Here is a 21,365-nt window from a genome sequence, read left to right on the forward strand (position 1 = left end):
CTGCAGCTTTAACCCTGGAGTGGGGGTGGGGGTGGGGGTCTGGAGGAAGACGGGAAGGGGCTGGGTTGGTTATGGGGTCCATTCAGGGCATGAGGAGGAGAGCAGAGACATGAGTCAGAATGCTAGAGTTTCCCCCAGCCTTCGCATAGAGGGAGAAGTATATGTGTTGAGGGGAGCTGGAGACTAGGGGCCTAGAGAACCCTAAAAGAGCTGCCTCTTGCCCCTTGTTGGCCAGTCAGAACTAGCCCTAGTGACCAGGCCTCTGGCTGGGGAGAAGGGGTGCTGAGGTGGCTTTAAGGAGAATCAGGTGCACCCACCAATGGCTCCCCTCCCACAGTCTTGAACAGCCTTGAACCCCAGACACCTCTTCTTCTATGCATGGCATTCTGACCCATGCCCTGGGGACAAACCTTGGCCTCTTCTCATCCCATCCCAGCTATTCACCTCCCCTTCCCCTTGCCAGCCCCCACAGTTGCTGCCTTGATGCCTGGGTGCTCAGGGCAGCAGGAGCAGGACAAGGGAACAGATCAGACTGAAGGGGCAGACACCCGGGTCATCTCAGCAAGCCCCCCCGTCCCCCCCACAGCCGCCAGAGCTGTTTGCTGACGCGGGGTTTTCAGAGCCAGGCACCAGCCCGCGGTTGGCTCTCTGCAGGTGTCAGTTTATTCCAGAGATGAGGACACAGGAATCCTTACCACACACACCCAGTCATGCCCTCCCTTTCTTCAGGCCCTCTTAAGCTCCTGTTCCCCCATCACCTGGAGGGGGCTTGGGGCTGGCTCCTCTAGGTTCTCCTCTGCCTATGCCAGGCTGGACTCTGCTTCCATGGCCTTGCCGCCCCTCCCCCACCCACCCCCTCCGCCTCCCGCGAACAAGGTCTGCCTCTGTCACCCACCTCCCTTAAGGTACTTTGGGCCCCTGGCCTCCTCCCTGCCAGCTTCTCTCCCTTCCTCCCTCCCACTGGAGCCCCCCCCCCATCTCTCTCCTCTCCATAGCGCTCCCTCAGAGCAGCTTTCCACGGCCTCTTCCAGCTTGCTCCAGCTCTTGCCTTCAGTCTCTCGCCCCTCAGTCTTCTTTCATCTCTCTTCTACACCTTCCTCTTTGGTGTTTCTCATTTTTCTGTCTCCTTCAAATCCCTTCCCCAAATTTCTCTCTCAATCCCCTTCTATTTCTCTCTCTCTTTCCCTATTTCTGTCTCCCCATTTTCTCTCCCCTGCTCTCCTCATCTCTGTCTGCCACATCTTGCCCCCCCCCCCATCCCTCTGCCTTGTTCGCTCCATTCCTGCCCAGGCCTGACTCCCCCGGTCAGGGAGAGTTGAGGGACGGGGGCTCAGGCCATAGCCCCCCCGCTTCTTCCTGCAGTGGGGAAAATGGCTTGGCCGGGAAGGGGAGAAGGAGGGGGAGGGGGAGATGGGAACACACGGGGTCTGTGGGCCCATTCAAAGGATCATTCATGGGCTGGAGAGAGGCAGAGACAAAGAGACCGAGACGCAGAGACACGGCGAGAGCATCCCTAGGCGGAGACACGCAGACAGAGCAGGCTGGGGGAAACCAGGCGCAGGGAGAGAGATGGGGAGAGGGAGACCCCAATGGACCGCCACGCAGCCCCCTCCACCCGGCCCGGCTTAGCTCCTACCTGGCTCAGCCCTGGGGCCGTGGTGCCTCCATCCAGGGCTCTGAGTAGGGGGCGGACGGGCTTCGGGAGGGGGGCGGCGGCCTCTGAGCCCCCGCGGCCCCGCAGGCCCAGCCCCCGCCCGCAGCGCCTCACCCGGCGGGGGAGGGAGATCGCCCCAGCCCCCGGGGGCGGGGCCGGGATCCAGTCGATCCCCGGGGAAAGGAGAGGTAGGGGATGGGGTCAGGAGGAGCCCAAGAACAGGGAACCCCGCAGTGGGGACGGCGGAGGGAGGAGGAGGCAACGGGACAGGGCTGGATTGGGAATCCACTGGCTCCGTGGGCTGGCTTCGAGGGACCAAAAGGCGGTACAGGCGGAGGATCCTGAGGGATCGGGTACGGGAGGAGGAGTCCACGGCAATCCCCAGGGGGCCAAAACCCGGGAGCGCAAGATCCGCGGTGCAGGGGCAGGGATCCAGCCGGAATCCTCAGGGAGGGGGAGGGATCTAGTCGATCCCGAGGGCGGGCGGGAGGGGGAGGTCCGGGGAGTCAGAGGAGGGCGGGAGCCGAGTCTGGAGCCCCGGGGCGGGGGTCGGCACAGATCCTAGGAGGGAAAGCGGAGGTAAGGGGTAGGCTTCGGGCAACGCTCAGCAGCCGGGAGGCCCGGACTCCTGGCCCCGCGCGCCAGGGCCCGCCCGCCCCGCGTCCATCCCAGCCAGAGAGTGATGATCCGCCGGCTGAGCAGCCGCAGCAGCCCCGCGCGTCACCGCGCGGCCGCCTCCCCCGCCCCCTGCCGAGAGAGCGGCGCACACCCCTCGTTCGCACCCGCCTGCCCGCCCGCCCTCCAGAGTGTGGGGGGGATTGGAGAAGGTGGAAGGGGACGGGAGTGGACAGACCGACGGATGGACGAAGCAGGCCAGCAGGGCAGGGTGGAGACACCCCACACACACACCGTTATCTCCCACCCTCCGGGTTCTCGCAGTTAGTGCGGGGGGTGGGGAAGGAAGGAGGGGGTGAACTCTAAGGGGCGGGACATCGTATGAAGGCGGAGCCTTCGGTTCTGGAGGAGGGGCCATTTGGGTAGTGGGCAGGGTTTAACGGTGGTGGGTGGGGCTTGGCTATCCGTGAGGCCGCCTCTTTTTGGGAGTGGGTCTGGTTTAAAGCTGAAAAGGAGGAGCTTGTGGGGAAAGGGGCGGAACTTTGCAAGGGGACCGGGATCTTTGGAAATTGGCCGGAGGTGGGGGGGGGGCGAGGTGTTAAAAGAGGCTACCAACTTGGAAAGTGGGCCAATCCGTGACGCAAATCCTCTAGTCCCGCCCCCCAGCCCCGCCTCCACTGCTCCGCTCCTCCGCTCCTAATTGGTTCTGGTTTCTCCGCCCGCCAGAAGTCTTCGCCACTCCACAGAGGTTTTACAAAGGCCCAAGTACCCGGGTGAGGACCTGGACGCTGAAATGAACACGGACCGGATTGGGCACATGTGGACTTTATTTGCATGGGAGATCGGGATTGGCTGGCCTCTTGGGTGGCCCAGGCGGTGTTCGTCCGGCGCGTGACCGTCCACTGCCATGGCTGGTCTGGGGGCTGCTTTCCGCCGCCTGGGCGCCTTGTCTGGAGCTGGGGCCTTAGGCTTGGCCTCCTACGGGGCGCACGGTCAGGAGGCTGGGGACGGAGCTGGGATTGTGTTGGGGGCGATCTTTAGGGTCTGGTGCAGAGGCGGAGTCTATGGGAAGTGTCGGCCCTCCCATAGACCAGACGACCCGCGGATCCCTAAACCTTTTAAAGTCCCTCAGCCCGGCCCAGTTGGTTCCCAGAACTGCCCAATGCGTGTTTCCACCAATTAGAAGCCTACTGGGGGCGCCCTTTCTCTCCTGCGTCCACCTGGGTCCCCTTGGGAGTGGGGGCGGTCGAGGTTGGCGCTAGGACTGGTAACCTTTGCTTCTCCTTTCCACAGGAGCCCAGTTTCCGGATGCCTACGGGAAGGAGGTGAAGTAACTGCCCTTGGGCTCCTCGGCTTCGGGGCCTATGAGGGCAAAAAGTCTGGGGTCCCTGAGGGAAGTAGGGGAGGGACGGGGCGCGGGCCTTTGTAGCGGCAAGGTATGCAACTCTTGAGGCCTGGGTGCCTGAGGGAGGGGCAAGCTGGGACTTGAGAGGTGGGGTTGAAGGACGAACTCTTGTCCGTTGTGTCCCCTCGGGATCCTTCGTTGCTTAGGAAGTCCCCCCATTTCTCCTTTTCTTACAGCTCTTTGACAAGACCAACAAACACCACTTCTTACACAGCCTGGCCCTGTTAGGGGTGCCCCTGTGCAGAAAGCCCCTCTGGGTAATTCCTCCCACCCCTAACCCTGACCAAGCCCCCCCCACTCCCTCTAGCCTGCCCTGTTCTTACTGGCCTGCGTTCCGCCTTGTATCTCCTTCAGGCCGGGTTACTGCTAGCTTCTGGAACTACCTTATTCTGCACCACGTTTTACTACCAGGCTCTGAGTGGAGACCCCAGCGTCCAGACTTTGGCCCCTGTGGGAGGGAGCCTGCTACTCTTGGGCTGGCTTGCCTTGGCTCTTTGAGCTTCCTTGTGTTTAATTTCTGGGTACTTCCTTTTAGAAGTGGAGCAGGGAGGGGATTAAAAGAGAAAGGCAAATAAAGAACTTTGGAGTCTTTGTTCATCTTAACCTCTTAAAGGAGGAAGGGTAGGGATTGTCAACCTTTGAACTCCTTCCCTTTCCTAAGACCGAATCAGCGAGACTTGGGCCTGGGTGGAGAGTCAGGGTTCACTTCAAGTTAACTTGTTATGAGGTTCTTAAACTGGTGGACATTAGAGTCATAAAGAATGCTTGAAATAATGCAGATTCTTACCAAAGCCCTCTTCAGGGCCTGGCAATCTGTATTCTAATAAGCTCATCTTGTGGTTCTGATGCTCACTAGCATTAATACTAGATTTCTGTAGGGTAGTGGGTTTTCTTTCCTTTTTTAATTTTTTATTGGAGTATGGTTGCTTTACAATGTTGTGTTAGCCTCCACTGCACAACAAAATTAATCAGCTATACACATACAGATATCCCCTCCCGTTTGGACTTCCCTCCCATTTAGGTTACCATGGTGCATTAGGTAGGGTTCCCTGTGCCCTACAGTATGTTCCCATCAGTTGTCTATTTTATACATAGTATCAATAATGTATATGTGTCCATCCCAGTCTCCCAATTCCTCCCACCCCACCCCTTTCCCCCTTGGTATCCGGGTAGACGGTTTTTTGAGCAGCCCCTTACTGTAGAAGTCAGGGTTAAGGCAAGGCGGGATGAGGTGTCATTAGTTACAAAATACTTTGGGGTTCAAAGCAGGGACAGAACATCATGTATTGGGGGTCAGAAAATGCTTCACAGTGCTTGAGATGATTCTTAAAAGAGCTCTGTTGTGTGGCTGAAACAGTGAACAGAGACAGAGGTGGGAGGGGAGGTGTATGGGGCCACCCGAGTCCTCGGTGTGGGATGAGTTTCTGACTTAGGCGGGAGAGGAATGAGAAAAGGTGGCAAGGTGGGCTGGAGTAGCACCTACAGCAGAGAACTGGAGGGTATTTAGTGGGCAATTTTTATTAAACCAGTTCTCATCAAGTGTTGGTCACGTGTCAGACAGACACATGTTACAAGGAAATTGAACCATGCACGAGACAGACACCATGTTTCCCTCGTGGGGTTTCCCATCTGGTATAGGAAACAGACCTTAAACAACTAAACACAAATATATCACTGTGAGGTATGCTATGTGCTTGAAAGAAAAGAACAGGGGGGCTGGAACGATGGGGCAGTGGAGGGTGTGCCCCTTTAGATGGGAAGGCCTCGCAGAGGAGGTCCTGTTGAAGCTGGAACTAACCATGCGCAGAGTGGAGGGGAAGTGTGTTTTTGGCAGAAAGAATACCTGGCAAACAGGCCGAAATGGAGCAGTTTGAAATCCCTGAGGCAGGAGAGAACTGGGCGTGTTGGAGAAAGAGCAGAAGCAGCGTGGCTGACGTGTGGTGTGGTGAGGTGCTCAGAATTTATTTGCAGCGCAACGGTTAAGTCATTGAAAGGTTTAAAGTGAGAGAGTGCTAGGATCTGATTTATGTGTTTAAAAGATCTGGAGAACCAATCAGAGGACAGCAAGGATGGCAATAGGGAAACCAGCCAGGAGGCCACTAAAGAGGTCCAGGTGTGAGATGGTGACGGTGGCTTGGCCGAGGGTGGAAGAGGTGGTAAAAATGTTCAATTCAGAAGGGGTGAATGAGAGGGAGATTTCTGGTTTACGCACCGGGTTGGATGGAGGTGCTGTTACTTAGATGAGAAATACTGAAGGGTGGGGCAGATTAGAGGGAGGCAGATCAGGAGGTCAGTTTTGGACATGTTGCTTCTGAAATGCCTGGGAGACATCCAGGTGGAGGCACCAAGCAGGTAGTTGGGGAGCTCAGGGAGGTGTCTGAGCTCAGGAGAGAGATCTGGCCTCAAGTTTACTCTGCAACCCACTCTGGTCAGTCTTCTATCCCATCTCTTCCCCATAGATGCCCTTGGAAGGACCCCATGAATCACTATGACCTCTTGGTTGCCAGACCCAGTGGATGATTTTCAGTCTCATCTTCTTCAGCCTCTGCAGCATTTGACACAGTTGGCCACACTGTCCTCGAACACATCCTGTTCCTTCTCTGACACCACTCTCCTGGTCTTCCCTATCTCTGTGGCTCCTCTGCCGGCTTCTTGTCTATACCCAATTTAAATCAATGGTTTCCAATTTTTAATTTTAAAAAAAGTAGAACTCATAGGTATACATATTTTAATTTCACCTTTTAAAATTTCTATTTTTGTGTATATTTTATAAACGTGCATATCTGTATAGTATACTGAGGGGTACATACTTAATTTTTCTGACGGTGTGCATTCAAAAAAGTGCAGACCGTTTAGCTGAGTGAGACGATTTCTAGGTAATTTCATTTGGCCCCATAGCTTTAATTACAATCTGCATATTTCTAAATCCAGAATTTATCTCCGACCCTAGTCCTGGCTAAGCTCCAGACCCTGTAGCAGCTGCAGTGTACAGTGTTCAGTGGAGACCTGCAGGAGTTAAGTGATGAGGGAGAGTGGCGTGTTCCAGACCAAGGCAAGAGCCTTGGAGGCAAGAGAGCCCTGTGCCTTCAAGACCAGAAAGAATTGCTGGTGGCTGGCTTGAAGATCATGAGAGGGTCAGTAGTGAAAGATGAGGACAGACGGGGCCAAATGGTGGAATGCCTTGTGCTGAGAGGTTGGACCCTTCTGAGGGCAATGGGGAGCCACTGAAGCATTTATATCCAGGGAGGAGGCATACACTTGAGGTGTATTAGTAGAGGATCACAATATCTCTTCATTTTAAAGATGAGGGGAGGGATTTCCCTGGTGGTTCAGTGGCTAAGACTCCACGCTCCCAGTGCAGGGGGCCCGGGTTTGATCCCTGGTCAGGGAACTAGACCCCATGTGCGCAACGGAGAGTTCACATGCCGCAACTAAAGAGCCCACAGGCCACAACGAAAAATGATCCCACATGCTGGGATGAAGGTCCTGCGTGCCGCAACCGAGACCCAGTGCAGCCAAATAATTAAAAAAAAAATTAAATAAAGAGGGGAATTCCCTGGCAGTCCAGTGGTTAGGGCTCTGCGAGTTCACTGCTGTGGGCCTGGGTTCAATCCCTGGTTGGGGAACTAAGATCCTACGAGCCGCACAGTGCGGCCAAAATAAAATAAAATAGAGTAAAAGGCCTCAGGGGGACCTCCAGAGTGGTCCAGAGTGCCAGTGGCAGAGCCGACACTGGATCCCCAGGCTCCTACTTCCCAGTGCAGTGCCCTTGTTGCATTTCCATCCACCCTTCATCTCAGGCAGCATCTGGAGCACAGGGAACCTCCAGCTGGAGGAAACCCTGACATTTGGCATGGCCACCGTCCATGTAATATATCCCTAATACCTTTGCTTTGATCCTCCCTGTGGGTCAGACTCTTGGAAAACCAAGATAAATAAGGACCACGTGGTAATTGGTCCCTATTATTGCTGCACATTGTTACCAGTCTTCTCAACAGTCCTGCAAGTCAGTGGAAAGTGAAGCTAAGAGAGGTGAAGCAACTTCTTCTGTATCATACAGCCAGGACCTGGGGAAGCTGTGATTCAAACTCTCTTCTGTCCAGTTTCCAAAGCTGAGCTTTTTCCTTCTTGTACATACCAAGAAACTCAGATTTCAGCAGTGGAGACAGACCCTTTAAAAAATAATTTGACACAATGTGTTCAGTGTTACAAGTAGATACTGAGGTGGGCTTGTTTGCCTTAGGAGACTGGTAAGACTTTGGCGCATTTGCTGGGTTTTCAGCATGCATAGTTCACCAGAAAAACGGACAAGATTATACTGGTAACAAGTCGAGGAGAACTGGAGTGCCTGGAGCTCAGGATGGAGTGGGCAGGCAGGAAATGACAAAGCAGTAAGAGTGAAGGGTCTCCTGGGCCAAGCCTGAGTCAACTTTGACTTCCCTTTTCCTCACATTCTATATCCAAGCCATCATCAAGTCCTGTTGGCTCAAATACATAACTGGAAACTGACCATTTCTCACCACCTCCATTGCTACCACTCTGGCAGCTGGTCCACGCCACCTGCAAATCTCATCTAGCTTTCTGAAAGAACTTCCCTCTGCCCTTGCCTACCTACAGCCTACTCCGGACAAAGCCGCCTGAGAAAGAGACAGAGAGAAATCCTTCTAACACTGTCACCCTCAGCCTTAGCTGCAATTTAAAATCTACCAGGGAATTCTCAAAAAGTTCCTATGTCTGCACCTCACCCCAGATATTCTAATGTAATTGCTATGAAGTGGGGCCCAGCTAGAGGTATTTTTACAGCACCCCAGATGATTCGAACTTGTGGCCAGGGTTGAGGAACACTGTCTCAGTATGTAAATCTCATATCTCTTCTCTGGCCAACACTTTCCATTCCACTCAGAGTAGAAGCCAATGGTCTACAGGGCTGTATGTGATCTGGCCTCCTGTGATCTCTCTTTCCTCCCCCTCATTCATTCCATTCCAGCCACACTGGCCTTTTGGTTCACTGAACAAACAAGGCACACTTCTACCTCAGGGCCTCTGCCCTTGTTCCCTCTGTCTGAAAAACTCTTCACCCAGAAGTCTGCATGGCTTAATCCTTGACCTCCTTTAGGTCTTTGCTCAGCCATCACTTTCTAGTCTTCCCCCTATAAAATTGCAACTCTTGTCCACCATTCTCTGTCCTTCTTATCCTGCTCTATTTTTCTTTATAGCACTTGTCACCGTCTGACTTCTGATGTATTTTAAGTATCTTGTCTGTCTCTTCCTCACTAAAATGTAAACCCCAGGAGACTGGGAATTTTTAAAAACTGCTAAATATTTCTATTACCTGTCTGACATATAGTAGGGGCTCATTAAATCTCTGTTGAATAACTGAACTTCTGTATGTCTGTGTTTTGGTGGAGGCTGGCACGTGGTTTGGGCCAGGTAGAATCTGGGGCACTAAGGGATACCAGGGGAGAGGTCCAGCATTTGGGTTTGAAGATGATGACTGAAGCTGTAGGACCAGCGCAGAGGAACATGGACATAGGGACAAAGGAGCCGCCAAACCTGCTTCTCCCCATGTGCATCTTGATGGGTGAGACCTCCATCTGCCTGGTCACCAGACAGGCACCTGAGGTCATCCTGGACTCCTCACCTCCACATCTCACTTCCCAAACAAGTTCCATATTATTGTCTAAATATCTCCAAAATCTGCCACTTCTGTCCACACTATCACAACCATCCTCTCCCCCAGACTACTGCCAACCCAGCCTGGGGGCCTCTGTTGGTCTCCACCATACAGGTTAAATGGTTTTCCTAAAACATCTGACCTTCTCCCTCTGACTGAAAATCTTTCAGTGGGCTCCCCACTGCCCTGGGGGCCAAAGCGCAGCTCCCACAAGGCCCTCTGTGCACGTGGGCCGGACTCTGAACTCATCTCTTGCCGCTCAGCCTATAGGCCCCCAAGGCGCAGGACTTCCTCTCACCTGCGGGCCTGGGCTCAGGACTCAAACAAAGCGAAAGAAGCGATTCTTGTTGGGAGAAGGCTTTCCTGCGGACCGCGCTGTCTTCTCTGGCCCCCCTGTGCCTCACCTCACGCCCACTCGTTACTGACACTGTCTGGCAGTCTATCCCCCGTGTGGCTGGGGGCGCCTGAAGGAAGTACTATAATTGCAACGGGTCTGTGTGGGTCACTGCTACGTCAGGGAAAGGAGACTAGCAAGGTTGCCCCAGGGAGGCAGAAGGGGAGCCAGGAGTCAGTCCTAGAAGCCAATGGGTGAGTGTGCAGGGTGTTCCGCTGCGTCAGCGAGGCCCGAACCGCCCTCGGGAGGAGGAGCCTGGGCTCCCGAGCCGCGCAAGCGGCCCTCGTTCCCACCAAGGGGCACTGACCACTCTGCGCCCGCAGGCCTGGCGGGAGTCGCAGGGCTAGGGCTCACCCGGCTACCCTCGCAGGCGAGCTTCATCTCTGGGCTTCTGCATCCGAGCGGAAAGGGCGGGGACGCCCGCCAAACCGTGAAGCGGGTGGCCTGAAGTCCCGGCGCCGCAGGAGAGCCGGCAGTCTTCCTGCGCAGGCGCTCTGCTCAGCTGGGAGGGGCGGGGCCTGGACGGGTCGGGGGGTGGAGTCAGCTCCTGGACCCGCCTCCACCAGCTCCCGAGAGCTGCAGAGTGCTGGGCACCCGGGCTATTCTAGGGGCTTCAGGTGAGCAGGGGGAACGGGTCAGGAGACCTCCCTTGAGGTGGGGCCGTCGGTCTGACTGCGGGTCCATCTGTCCTGCCGTCTGCCAACAGCCGCCTCTGCGGAGAATGGGAGAACAAAGGGAGGGGGCGGTTCTGGGGCCCCTGAGGGAATCCAGGGTCCCAGGGCCCCCGCCTTGCCCGCTGACACTTTCGGTTTCTCCCCGAGTCAGAAGCGCCGCTCTAGAGACCCTGGGCCGGCGCTGGGCGCAGCTGCCGCTCTGCGTTTGCCTGTCCATCTTTGTGTCTGTCTTTGTGTCTGTCTGGCTGTCTCCGAGCTTGCCTCCACTTCTAGAACTAAGCCTCCGGGACAGCGACATCCCGCGAACCCTCGCCCTTCTCCCATGGCAGGTAAGTGGTCGCAAGGCCGAGGGTCTCCGTTATCCGCCCCCCCCGCCACGGACTTGGGAAGCCGGTGTCGGACGCATCCTCCGGGAATGTGCTCGGACTGGCTGTGTGGGGCCCCTCCCTTCCTCCCGAGAAGCCGCCGCCCTGCTCCCCCGCCCCATCTTTCTCATTCTCTTCCCACCACATTTTCCCCGCAGCCTCGCGGCCCATGGGCCAAGGGGTAAAGAGATGAGGTCGGGGGCCCCTTCTAACCTACTCCTGTTCCCCCACAGGCTACTTGCCCCCCACAGGCTACGCCCCTTCGCCCCCACCTCCCTACCCTGTGACCGCTGGGTACCCGGAGCCGACGCTGCATCCTGGGCCCGGGCCGGGGCAGGCACCAATGCCCGCCCACGTGCCTACCCCTGCGCCCGGCTTTGCTGTCTTCCCCTCGCCCGGCCCTGGGGCCCCGGGACCAGCTGCCCCCTTTTTGCCACTGCCAGGGGTGCCTTTTGGCCTCGAATTCCTGGCGCAGGTGAGTGAGAGGGAGGGAGGGAGGGAGGGAGGAGTGACAGGGAGGGGACCCAGGCGACTAGGCCGGCCAGCTGATGTCTGCGCGTTCCCCTACTCTCTTTCCAGATTGATCAGATCTTGATTCACCAGAAGGCTGAGCGGGTGGAAGGTGAGTGAAAGGAGGAGTATGTTGGGCCTCGTGACGGGGGCAAATAGTGGGCTCTTGGGCAGGCGCTGGTGTCCGAGCCTCAGTGTGTCACCCCTTGGCAGCGCTCCTGGGCTGGGAGACCTGTAACCGCTACGAACTGCGCTCGGGAGCCGGACAGCCCCTGGGTCAGGCGGCAGAGGAGAGCAACTGCTGTGCGCGGCTATGCTGTGGCGCCCGCCGGCCCCTGCGTGTACGCCTGGTGGACCCCGGGGACAGAGAGGTGCTGCGCCTGCTCCGCCCCCTCCACTGTGGCTGCAGCTGCTGTCCCTGTGGCCTCCAGGAGGTGGGCGGGGAAGGATGGGGCCAGGGAGAAACTTGGGTAGGGGGCAGGCCGATGACCAGGGCACGACCGGGATGAGGCATGAAATGAGGCGTGCCTCCTGTGGGAGCTGGGCTTAGGTGGGATGGGAGGTCTAGTGAGAGGGATGACAGGTGGTCTAGTGAAGGGGATGGGGGGTCTTGTGAGGGGAGACAGGTGATAAAGCTAGACCGGTGAGCGCTTGGGCCAGGGTGCCTGGCTAGGCAGTGATCCTGTCTGCTGCCCACTCCAGATGGAAGTTCAGGCTCCACCAGGCACCACCATTGGCCACGTTCTACAGACCTGGCATCCCTTCCTCCCCAAGTTCTCCATCCAAGACGCTGACCGCCAGACCGTCCTGCGAGTGGTGGGGCCCTGCTGGACCTGTGGCTGTGGCACAGACACCAACTTTGAGGTATCAGGAATAAGGGGAGATTCCTGGGACCTTCAGAAACCGAGATGATCCGTGCGGCAGGATGGCCAACAGGACGGTCAAGAGCTCATCAGTCCAAATCCACTGTGGTGCCTACCACATTTCCAGTTTTCCTCTATTCAGAAATAGGATGGCCCACGGTCTTATAAAAATATGGCAAAGAGGGTTTCACCTTAAGGGCCAATGCTGATTGTGACCTGCAGCCCTGTGTTGAGGGAGAAAAAAAATCTAAGGTCAGGCTGGATTTAGGGTGAAGGATGCTTACTGAGTGTACCATGGGCTGGGCCCGCATGGCCGCTGTGTGTGAGTTCGTGAGCCCAAGCCCTGGAGCAAGCACTAATTTAACTTGTTAACATCCTGTGGCTTGCCCTGCCAACCGATAAGTCCAGACGTCCACCCACCCACCCCCAGCCTGGAATCCTTCTTACCATGCATTTCAATCACCAACCTGGAGCCTGGAGAACCCAAGTGATGACCATTTCAAAGTAAGGCCTGGGAAACACCTTACTTTCTAGAAGACAGAGGCACTTGAATATCTGTGTAGATAAGGGAGAAACAACAGGTGTATCCCAGTAGACTTTCCAAGGCTTCTGATGATGTGCCTTATCTTAGGTTACTTTTAAAAACTGAGTCACCTTGGTAGCTGGGGGAAGGTTCTGTGATGGGAACTGGTTGGGAAAGAGGTAACTGGGTGAACTCTGGTTGGGAATATGTAGATCGTGGGGTTCTCAATGGGCCAGTCTTCCTTTTACATAATTATGAATGGTCCACATTTGGGGCTGCACTGGGACCGCAGGGCTGGCTGGGAGAGGCCCTACCCACCCTGGGACTGGTCTGCAGGAAACGGCCCAGGGCTGTAGGAGCATGCGGGAAGGAGATGGGAAGGACATCGCTCTAGTTCTAGCCACTGGAGAATGAGCATAGGAAAAAGTCCAGGGAGTCACGGTGAATTACCATCCACACTGGCAGGGCCTGTTGCTGCTGGGCCTAGGGAGGCCAGTGGAAATCCTGGTCCTCAGAGGCCACTTTCTGCTGTCCCCTCCCCCCACTAGATGGGCTTGGATCCACCCTGGATGAGGCTTGCATGCCATGCTAGAGTCCTCCCTACCTTGCAGATGCGAGGACGACAGGCACCCCTTTGGGCCTTCTAGCAGCCTGGTCGGCTGGTAGAGTGCAGCCAGGCATTCAGCAGCCTCCCTTGCCGGCTTGGCCAGGCTACTCTGTGCAGGGCACAAACTGCACGAACCGTGGGCGGCAGGGACTTTGGTAACCAAAACAAACCTAGTGCCTGGCCATCCCCTAAGGAGATTAGACTGTATTGTGCTTCTGTTTCTCCCAGCACTGATGTCTAATAGTCATACGTGGCCTTTCAAGAACAACGGATCTGAGCCTGCAACCTGATTTTTGCTGTGTACTCACAGTGTGACCTCGGGTGCCTCAGTTTCCCCAGATGTCACATGGAAACCCAAGGCTTTGGGAGGACTCGCTAGGTGTAGAGCCTGCACAGTTCGTATGTGGTGACTGTGGGAGACTGGATGCCGATGAGATCAGGCACATCCTCCCCATGCGGGTCCTCCCTCCCTCCCTCTTTCCTTCTCTCCTGCCAGGTGAAGACTCCAGATGAATCCCGCAGTGTGGGCCGCATCAGCAAGCAGTGGGGTGGGCTGCTCCGAGAAGCCCTCACCGATGCAGATGACTTCGGCCTGCAGTTCCCACTGGACCTGGATGTGAGGGTGAAGGCTGTGCTGCTGGGAGCCACATTCCTCATTGTGAGTCGGGGCCCCCGCCCCTGCCCCCCGCTGCCCTTTTGCTCTCACTCTGAGGTTTTGAGCACTTCTTGGTCTCCTGCTAGGAGAGGGTTAGGGACAGAGTCTATGGGGGCTTGTGGTTCCAGACCTGGGTTGTGATTCCTGAGCCAGGCTGGCCCAGCCAGATCTCCTGCTGACCGTGCCCTTCCCTCAGGACTACATGTTCTTCGAGAAGCGAGGAGGCGCTGGGCCCTCTGCCATCACCAGTTAGAGGCCACCTCGGGGTGAGGAGACCATCATCTCAACCAGAATTCAAGATGGTCACCTGCCCTGGCCCCGCCTCAGAGGCAGCCCCTTTCCCTCCATGTGCACTGCAGGGGAGAGACAGGGCTGCCTGAGAGGCTGGAGGCTTGGTGCCCCATGCCTCCCCTACTCCCCTGGCCTGCTTCACCTGTAGCCCCTCCGGAAGGGTATGTACGAGAGCCCTTCCCCTGCTACTTCCCACCACTGCCTCCAGCAGACCCTCAGCACACGGGCGTATCGGCTTTCCAACTTTCCCTGCTGACTTTCTCCCAACCCCCTCCAGGGCCTCTGCTCCAGATGAGGCCTTAGAGTGCAGGGTTTTATGACAGGGCTGGGGTGGGGAAGGTCAAGCAGCACCGAAGACGGCTGACCCGGTCACCCTCTCCCCGCATCAGCTTGGCCAATTAGTTCAGCCTCAGATGATGGCGCTCTGAGGGGGATCCCTACCTCCCCCGCCCCGATAGCTATAGGGCCAGGGCCCCGATGCCGACTTCCTCTCCCTCAGCTGGTGCTTGCTGCAACTTCCTGTGCCTTACCACCCCTTCCTACCCCTTCCTTAGGAAGGAGGCTGCATCTTTGTATGTTATATTCGTATAAACTTTGTAACTTTTTGGACATTGGAAGATGTATGTAGTGGGAGAGGGCAGGAGAAAGAGTTGGGTGTGGGAGGAAACAAAGGGAAATATGACAGCTTGGATGGGCGGGGGCTGGCCCATCTCCTAATCCATGCTGCCAGGATCAAGTGTCCTCGAGTCCAGGAGAGCCACTTTCATCACCCATGATGGCCCCAGACAAAGCCAAGGCAGTTTGGTCCATATGCCCCGAGTCAGGATGGCTGCTCCCACACAGCCCAGTGTGGTAGCTGATGGCAGTTCAGGATGCTTGTTCCCGCGGCCCAGAACGGCCTCTTGCTCATCTTCTGTAGCGATAGAAGCTTCCCATGGGTGTGACGTGTCGCAGCTCTGTTCCTCCAAGTCCTCCTTTGTTGGGAATGTGGTGGGCAGAGTGCACTAGATCCTCCTATGGCCAAGGGAGCTCACGCCCTCAGAGACCAACGGGCAGGGTGAGGAGACACTCACCAGTGCCCGATCCTGGGCTCCTCCGGTACCTGCCCGTGGCAGGCTCTCCCCAGGTGGGAACACACCCTGTCAGGACCTTGTTCCGGTTCTGCTTGGTCCCACGTGACCAGGCCCTTGGTCCATCTGGTGTCTGTGCCCAAAGGAGCAGAGCTCAGGGCCGTGCCAGGACGTAGCGACTGGCGGCTGAGAGGTCCCACTGGTAACGCTCCAGGATGCGCCGGCAGTCCGCTCTGGACCAGCTGCTGAGATAGAATAGCTGGTCCACCTGTGGGGACGAGAGGAAAGGCAGCTGGCGGCCAGAGGGCCAGGCTGGGAGGGGCAGGGACCCGAGAGAAGGGTGTGGCTGTACCTTGAGGTTCCGGATGGCAGAAGCCACGTCACCCCCGGTGGCTCTTAGAGCCTCCTGGCACTCCTGGTGAGTGACTCCATGCACGCTCAGCTCCACCTGCCGGGGACAAAGCCCCACTTAGGCCCTTCGCCAGCCCGTAGCCCCTTCTGGACACCAGGACTCTTCAGGGAGACCTCACCTCCATAATCCTCCTCTGCAACTCGGGGTCAGGCAAGGGTCCCCCAGAGGGGACGGCGGCTTTGCTGGCTCCAGGCGCTCCCACAGGGTGACTGTGTAGGGGTTCTCTTTTGGGCCAGGGAGGCCGCTCCCTGGGAGGCTGGCTGGGCTGGGAAGAGGAGCTGGTGGCTATCAGGGAGCGGGGGGGCACGCCTGGGGGTCCCTGGGGCACAGTTCTGGCATGTCGAAGTTCGGGGGAGCTCGACCCACCTCCTGTGGGGCGGGGGCCCAGGGACAGAACCGACTCCAGACTCTTGGAAATGCCTACACATTTGAGAAAAAATAACTTGAGAGAAAGCCCAGCTGCCTTCTTCCCATTCTCTGGCTATCTGTACTGTCCTCGGGGTGGTCTTCGTGTCGGGGGGACAAGAAACTAGGTGTGCAGGATGGACGCCCAGGCCGAAGCAGCTGAGGGTCCAAAGAACTGCCAGGGCTGCAGTGGGGAGACGCTGTCTGAAGTACAGCCAGGATGTCAGCAGGCAGAATGGGGGCCAGGAAACCACAGGTGGGGAAATCATATCTGCACAGGCAGGGCTTCAGAGCAGGGGGCATCGCCAGAGGCTTGTCCTTGACGTCCTCGGAGACCCTGGAAGCCCTGTCCCCACCGCCATGCCCACCTTTCGTCCTCTGCAGGGCCACATCCCTTCTCTGGCCCCGAGCTGGAGGGGGATCCCGAAGCTTTACCTTCACTCTGTCCCTGTTGGAGAGTGTTCCAGTTCGTTCTCCACACCCCCCAGCCCTACCCCATATAGCAGTGCCCTCTCCCAAGGAATCTCTGGGGCTTCCAGGCAGGCCGAGACCCAGAGTGGAAGCTCCAGCGGGAAGGCAAGTCCAGCCTCCCCCCCAGCTTTACCCCATCTGCCTCCCCAGGCTCCCCTTCCAGAGAAGTTGCTAGACTTGGTTGGTTCCCCCAGTCCAGCTCTGCCCCCAACTGTATCAGGTCCTCACCCATCTATGTTTCCCTGGCGTCGCTCTCCCCGGGCAGGGGAGCCTCTGAGGACTGGACGGGTGGCTGGTGAGTCTACCAGCGTCACTGCCGAGGCTGGGAAGTTGCCCGCTTTGAATGTGCGACCATTCTGGCCCTTCCAGGTTGTGGAGTCGGGGCTGTGGGAAGAGGCGCTGGTGAAGGGGATGGGAGCCAGGGGAGAGTGAGGGCTGGGCTCCAGCCCACATTCAGCTCACAAGCTGTGCGCCATGGAGCTGCATCTGCCTGGAGGAAGGGAAGCTTTTTTTCTCTCTAAAACAAAAGGGCTCTATGGGCCAGCGGTGGCTCCAGCCCGGAGGCCAGGACTGTGGTGGAGCTCTCGGGGCCCAGTGGGGAGAGGAGGAGATGAGGCAGAGCATTGGGGTTCAAGCAGCTGGGGAGAAGCTGAGCTGGGACCAGGGCCAGGAGGGTGGGGAGGGAGTCCTCCCCCTGGGGATGGGTGGGAGGCACGAGGCCCTCACCTGCCCTCGATGATAGTGATGGGGTCACCAGGCTCCATCCTCAGGGCACCGGGCTCTGTGACGTCCCTCACACAACGTCCCTCAGGAGGCCAGGCCTATAGAGACAGGAGGAGAGGGTGGCTGGGCTTGTGGCCCGAGTCAGAAGGGTAATATCATGGGAACAGAGTGGAGACTGTTCGTGTACCCACTAAGCAAACCCATACCAGGTATGTACTCTGTCCTGGCCCCAGGGTGGGACTGTCCCTGTCCCTCAGTTGTAATCCAGTGGAGAAGGCAGACCTGGATTCCATGCCAAGCTGGACACAGCCCAGGGGTCAAGGAGCAACAAAGCGGGACCCTGCCTCTACCTAGGGGACCAAGGGGAGAGTCACCCTGCACACTGCTTTTACTCCACACCCAGGCCCATCATATCTGCCTCCCAAGCACCTCTGGGAATTTTCCACTTCACCATAGCACCACTGCCTCGACCCTCGTCCAGACCTCTTCATCTTACTTCTGCTTCACAGCCACTGTGGCCTACTGGTTTTTCTACCTTCAGTACCGTCCTTCTAATCCATTCTTGCACCAAACCAGAGTGACATAACCTGGAAATGTGGCTTATAACTCCCCTGCTCACAGCCCTTTCCATGGCCCCCAGGTGCCCTCAGAGTTAAGGACTAAACTCCTTTAATAGTAGAGTATATAGTGATTTAGGGCACAGCGCTGAAGTCATATTGACTGATTCAGATCTCCATCCTCCACTTCCTGTGTGACTTTTGGCAAATCGCTTAAACTGTCAGTGCCTTAACTGCCCCCTCTCTAAAATCGAGCTGGGTTGTTGTGAGGATTAAATGAGTGAACATGTATAAGGATACACGTAAGGCACTTAGTACAGTATCTTACACAGATCGAGTGCTCTAGGTGTTAGCGCTGGTTATTTACCGTGTCTCACAAGTCCCTCCTTGGTGCACCCCTAAGATGCCTCTGCCACCTTAATCACCGTACTTCCCCCTCCCACGCTGAACCTTTCCTCTGCCTGTCAAACACCCACTACATCCTACTGCTCTGGGCTCTGGGCTTCCCTCTCTCTGCTCCAGCCCCCGGCCCTTCAGCCTGCATCCACTAGACCCCAGCTGTCTCTCTGGGGCTCTGAGCACCCTGAAGGCAGGGACTGGATCTGCTTCGTTCAGAGCCAAGTCCCAGACCCCAACCCGGGAACCAGTATACATTAGTCTTGTGCATGGAACCCTAGCAGAGGGAACGGAGGGAAAAGAGACTGAGTGTTTCTGGGGAGGCAGGAGTTCCCACCTCTTGGAGCAGCCCTTCTAGGTAGGAAAAGGTGGGCCGGTCAGCAGGGTGGGGGGCCCAGCAGCGCAAGGCGAGGGCGTAGAGGGCCCTGGAGCAGAGCGGAGGCCTACGCAGGCGGGCTCGGTCCTTCTCCAGCCGCTGCAGGATGAGGTACGGCGGGACCCCGGCCCAGGGCTCCTCGCCCCCGGAGAACATCTCCCACAGCGTCACCCCAAACATCCACACGTCCGAGGCAGAAGAGAAGGCCCCGTGGCGCAGGCTCTCCGGCGCACACCTGCGGAAGCAGAGCTGAAGGGGGCTGGATGTGTGCCGGGTGTGTGCCCCGGAGCGCCCACCTGCCACTGGGCACGCCCCTTTAGTGCGCCCGCCGTGGTGTTCAGAAGTCCTCCTTTCCTGGCTCTTCCAGACCCGACGACGACTCCTCCAGTCCACGCCTCCCTCAGAGGACCAGCCCCTCCGCACCCCCTCAGCTCCTGCCCTTCAGATCCCTCCCCTCCGCCCGACCCCTCACCAGGCGTAGGGGATGCGGCGGGGTCCGCCCATGACGTAGTGGCCCTGAGCGCCGCCCAGCGGCCGCACCAGCCCGAAGTCAGCCACCTTGATTGTGCGCGGTGAAGCCAGCAGCAAGTTGCGCGTAGCAAGGTCTCGGTGCACCAGCCCGCGGGCCCCCAGGTACGCCATGGCCCCCGCCACCTGCCGCAGGAAGAGGCAGAGCAAGGCCACGGGCAGCGGGGGCGTGGGGGCCGGGGCGGTCAGGCGTGCGTGCAGGGAGCCCAGGGGCGCCAGCTCCATCACCTGTGGGAGCACAGCCGTGCGAGCGGTGGTCCGGCCACACGAGACCCTGGCGCTCACCCTCCTGTCGCACATCGGCCCCCGGGACTGTCCCGGGAGCTGGCGTCTGGGTCTGCTCACCATCTGCAGAGGCTGGCCCAGTACGAGGCCGTGCAGACACAGCAAGTGTGGGTGTTCCAAGTTCATCATGATGGATACCTCTCGCAGAAAGTCCCCTAGCTCAGTGCCCTCGGGGCCTTCGGGACCCACCCGGAGGGACTTGACAGCCACTGGGACCTGGGGGTGGGGGGAAGCACCAGCAGGCAACGTAGGGAACAGTTAAGCCAAGGCCAGAGCAGAGGGGCACACAGAACAGAGGGAGAAGCTGACCCAGGTACCCAGAATGAAGTGGGCTCCCTGGAGACTCACAGCCTTGCCACTGGGCAGTGTCCACAGCCCTCGGTGCACCACACCAAAGCAGCCGGAGCCCAGAAGCTCCCCTCTGCACACAGCCCGGTCTGGGATCAGACACTTGAGTCCCCCATCTGGCTCAGGGAGGGATGGAAGGCTGTCTGAGGGTGGGGTGGTCTCCTTCTGCCCTGGGGCAAAGCCCCCAAGGATCTGAAACAGTGGTGGAAATCACGTGTGTGGAACCCTGCATACATCCTTCTCTGCCACTCAGCCCAGCCCCTGCCGGGGCCTGAGCTGGCCCTTTAAGCCTCTCACCGCCGCCCCAAAACACACACCTTGTAGACCCAGTTCTTAGACTTGAGCCCCGAACGGTGCCTCTTCAGAGCTTCAGCCAGTCTACGCTGGGCTGGGGGAGGCCAGAATCAGAGGGATGGGGTAATGGGGGAGGCGGGGAGCAGGATGCAAGGGATTTACAGGCAAGGAGGGGGCTGGTGGGTGTGGTGGGGGGGGGAGAGTAGCAACTAACAGGCTGCGGAAGGAGACAGCGGGGCCTTGGGGCAGGGGACCCTCACCAGGCCGGCCCATGCCAACGCCGTCCAGATCCTCAGGTCTTACAAAGTCGAAGTGCTCTGGCCGAGTGACATTAAGCTCCTCAAGGATGGGTCGGTAAAACTGGGCCAGCTGGACGTCCTGGAGCAGCCGGAGCAGCCACAGGGAGCCCGCCTCGTGGAGCATGTCTGGAGGAGGAACCCCTGTGGTGCCCTGTCCCCCAGACACATGGCCCAGGGTGGGCACCTGAGACACTCAGGAACCAGAGACATGGTTGCCTGCTCCACCCTCAACCCCTCAGAAATACTCAGGTACAGAGGGAGGGACACCAGAACCAACCAGGATTCCTGCCCCTCACACACACAAACCCCAGGAAGAATGTTCTCCTCACACCTAAGATTTCAGCGCTGCACAGACTCCAGGTGTGTGGCCCTGCTCACTTTGAGCTATTATGACACACTGCCCGTACCCCTAGGCCACCCAGATTCACCACCTTTTAGGCCTGAGGTGCACCCTTGTACACACCCACTCAGGTACACCTGAGACATCCTGACCCACCACATACACTCCAGAGATGCCCAGATACACTAACCACACCATGCCTGAGATACGCAGGTACAACACACACACACACACACTCACACACTCCTATAGATATGATGCAAAAGACACCTGAGACACCCAGATACATGTCCTCTCAAAGCTGAGGCATTCCAGTATACGCTGCCGTAGAACACCAGGTTTCCTGCCAGGTACCCCTCACACACACCTACTTGAGACATGTTGAGTTCACTGCCTCCAAGATACACCGCCTCATGTCTGAGACACCCAGGTCCACACAAACACACACAAGGCATCAAGTTACGGTGTCCACACATACCTACGTTATGTGGGCAGACTGCCTCCTCTGCCCAGAGACGCCCAGGGTCATTGCCTCCTCTACACCCGAGGCAGCAACATTTGAGATCAAATCGGGCATTTGTGATGGGCGGTTAAGCTCAGGTACTGCTCAGAGCCACCCAGTCTGCCAGGT

General features: G+C 57.6%; 3 protein-coding genes across 5 annotated transcripts; 2 read left to right on the forward strand and 1 right to left on the reverse strand.

Annotated features, from left to right (window-relative positions):
- Positions 1-3,135: 3,135 nt before the first annotated feature.
- On the forward strand, positions 3,136-5,355 carry TMEM256 (transmembrane protein 256). The gene is made up of 4 exons (XM_079904671.1): positions 3,136-3,261; positions 3,563-3,594; positions 3,851-3,931; positions 4,029-5,355. The coding sequence occupies exons 1-4, from the start codon at positions 3,177-3,179 to the stop codon at positions 4,170-4,172; spliced, it is 342 nt and encodes a 113-aa protein (XP_079760797.1). The 5' UTR covers positions 3,136-3,176; the 3' UTR covers positions 4,173-5,355.
- A 4,965-nt stretch (positions 5,356-10,320) lies between these two features.
- On the forward strand, positions 10,321-15,414 carry PLSCR3 (phospholipid scramblase 3). 3 transcript variants are annotated; one of them, XM_079905310.1, is made up of 8 exons: positions 10,321-10,359; positions 10,568-10,745; positions 11,015-11,256; positions 11,361-11,403; positions 11,505-11,662; positions 11,994-12,155; positions 13,781-13,942; positions 14,136-15,414. In XM_079905310.1, exons 2-8 carry the CDS (start codon positions 10,739-10,741, stop codon positions 14,190-14,192), a joined length of 831 nt encoding a protein of 276 aa, XP_079761436.1. In that variant the 5' UTR covers positions 10,321-10,359; positions 10,568-10,738; the 3' UTR covers positions 14,193-15,414. The 3 variants fall into 3 exon arrangements, with proteins under 3 accessions (XP_079761436.1, XP_079761437.1, XP_079761435.1); XM_079905311.1 differs by having other exon boundaries at positions 11,505-11,632; positions 14,136-15,413; XM_079905309.1 differs by having other exon boundaries at positions 11,505-11,725; positions 14,136-14,916.
- Positions 15,415-15,447: 33 nt separating this feature from the next.
- Positions 15,448-20,518, reverse strand: TNK1 (tyrosine kinase non receptor 1; the record flags this gene model as incomplete). Its single annotated transcript, XM_079903749.1, has 12 exons — positions 15,448-15,568; positions 15,653-15,748; positions 15,831-16,132; positions 16,486-16,565; positions 16,817-16,972; positions 17,315-17,409; positions 18,602-18,875; positions 19,113-19,396; positions 19,514-19,669; positions 19,802-19,993; positions 20,119-20,189; positions 20,356-20,518. The coding sequence occupies 12 exons, from the start codon at positions 20,516-20,518 to the stop codon at positions 15,455-15,457; spliced, it is 1,983 nt and encodes a 660-aa protein (XP_079759875.1). The 3' UTR covers positions 15,448-15,454.
- Between the last annotated feature and the right edge of the window lie 847 nt (positions 20,519-21,365).

The sequence above is a fragment of the Stenella coeruleoalba genome (genome assembly GCF_951394435.1).
Source record: "Stenella coeruleoalba genome assembly, chromosome: 19".
Classification (NCBI taxonomy): domain Eukaryota; kingdom Metazoa; phylum Chordata; class Mammalia; order Artiodactyla; family Delphinidae; genus Stenella; species Stenella coeruleoalba.

Excerpts from the sequence above, each read along its gene's own strand:
- TMEM256 (XM_079904671.1), top strand. The coding sequence starts at position 3,177 with ATGGCTGGTCTGGGGGCTGCTTTCCGCCGCCTGGGCGCCTTGTCTGGA. Across the intron at positions 3,262-3,562 it reads GGCCTCCTACGGGGCGCACG|GAGCCCAGTTTCCGGATGCC; the intron begins GTCAGGAGGCTG and ends TCCTTTCCACAG. Across the intron at positions 3,932-4,028 it reads TGTGCAGAAAGCCCCTCTGG|GCCGGGTTACTGCTAGCTTC; the intron begins GTAATTCCTCCC and ends TATCTCCTTCAG.
- PLSCR3 (XM_079905309.1), top strand. Across the intron at positions 11,726-11,993 it reads GTCCCTGTGGCCTCCAGGAG|ATGGAAGTTCAGGCTCCACC; the intron begins GTGGGCGGGGAA and ends TGCCCACTCCAG. Across the intron at positions 13,943-14,135 it reads TGGGAGCCACATTCCTCATT|GACTACATGTTCTTCGAGAA; the intron begins GTGAGTCGGGGC and ends CCCTTCCCTCAG.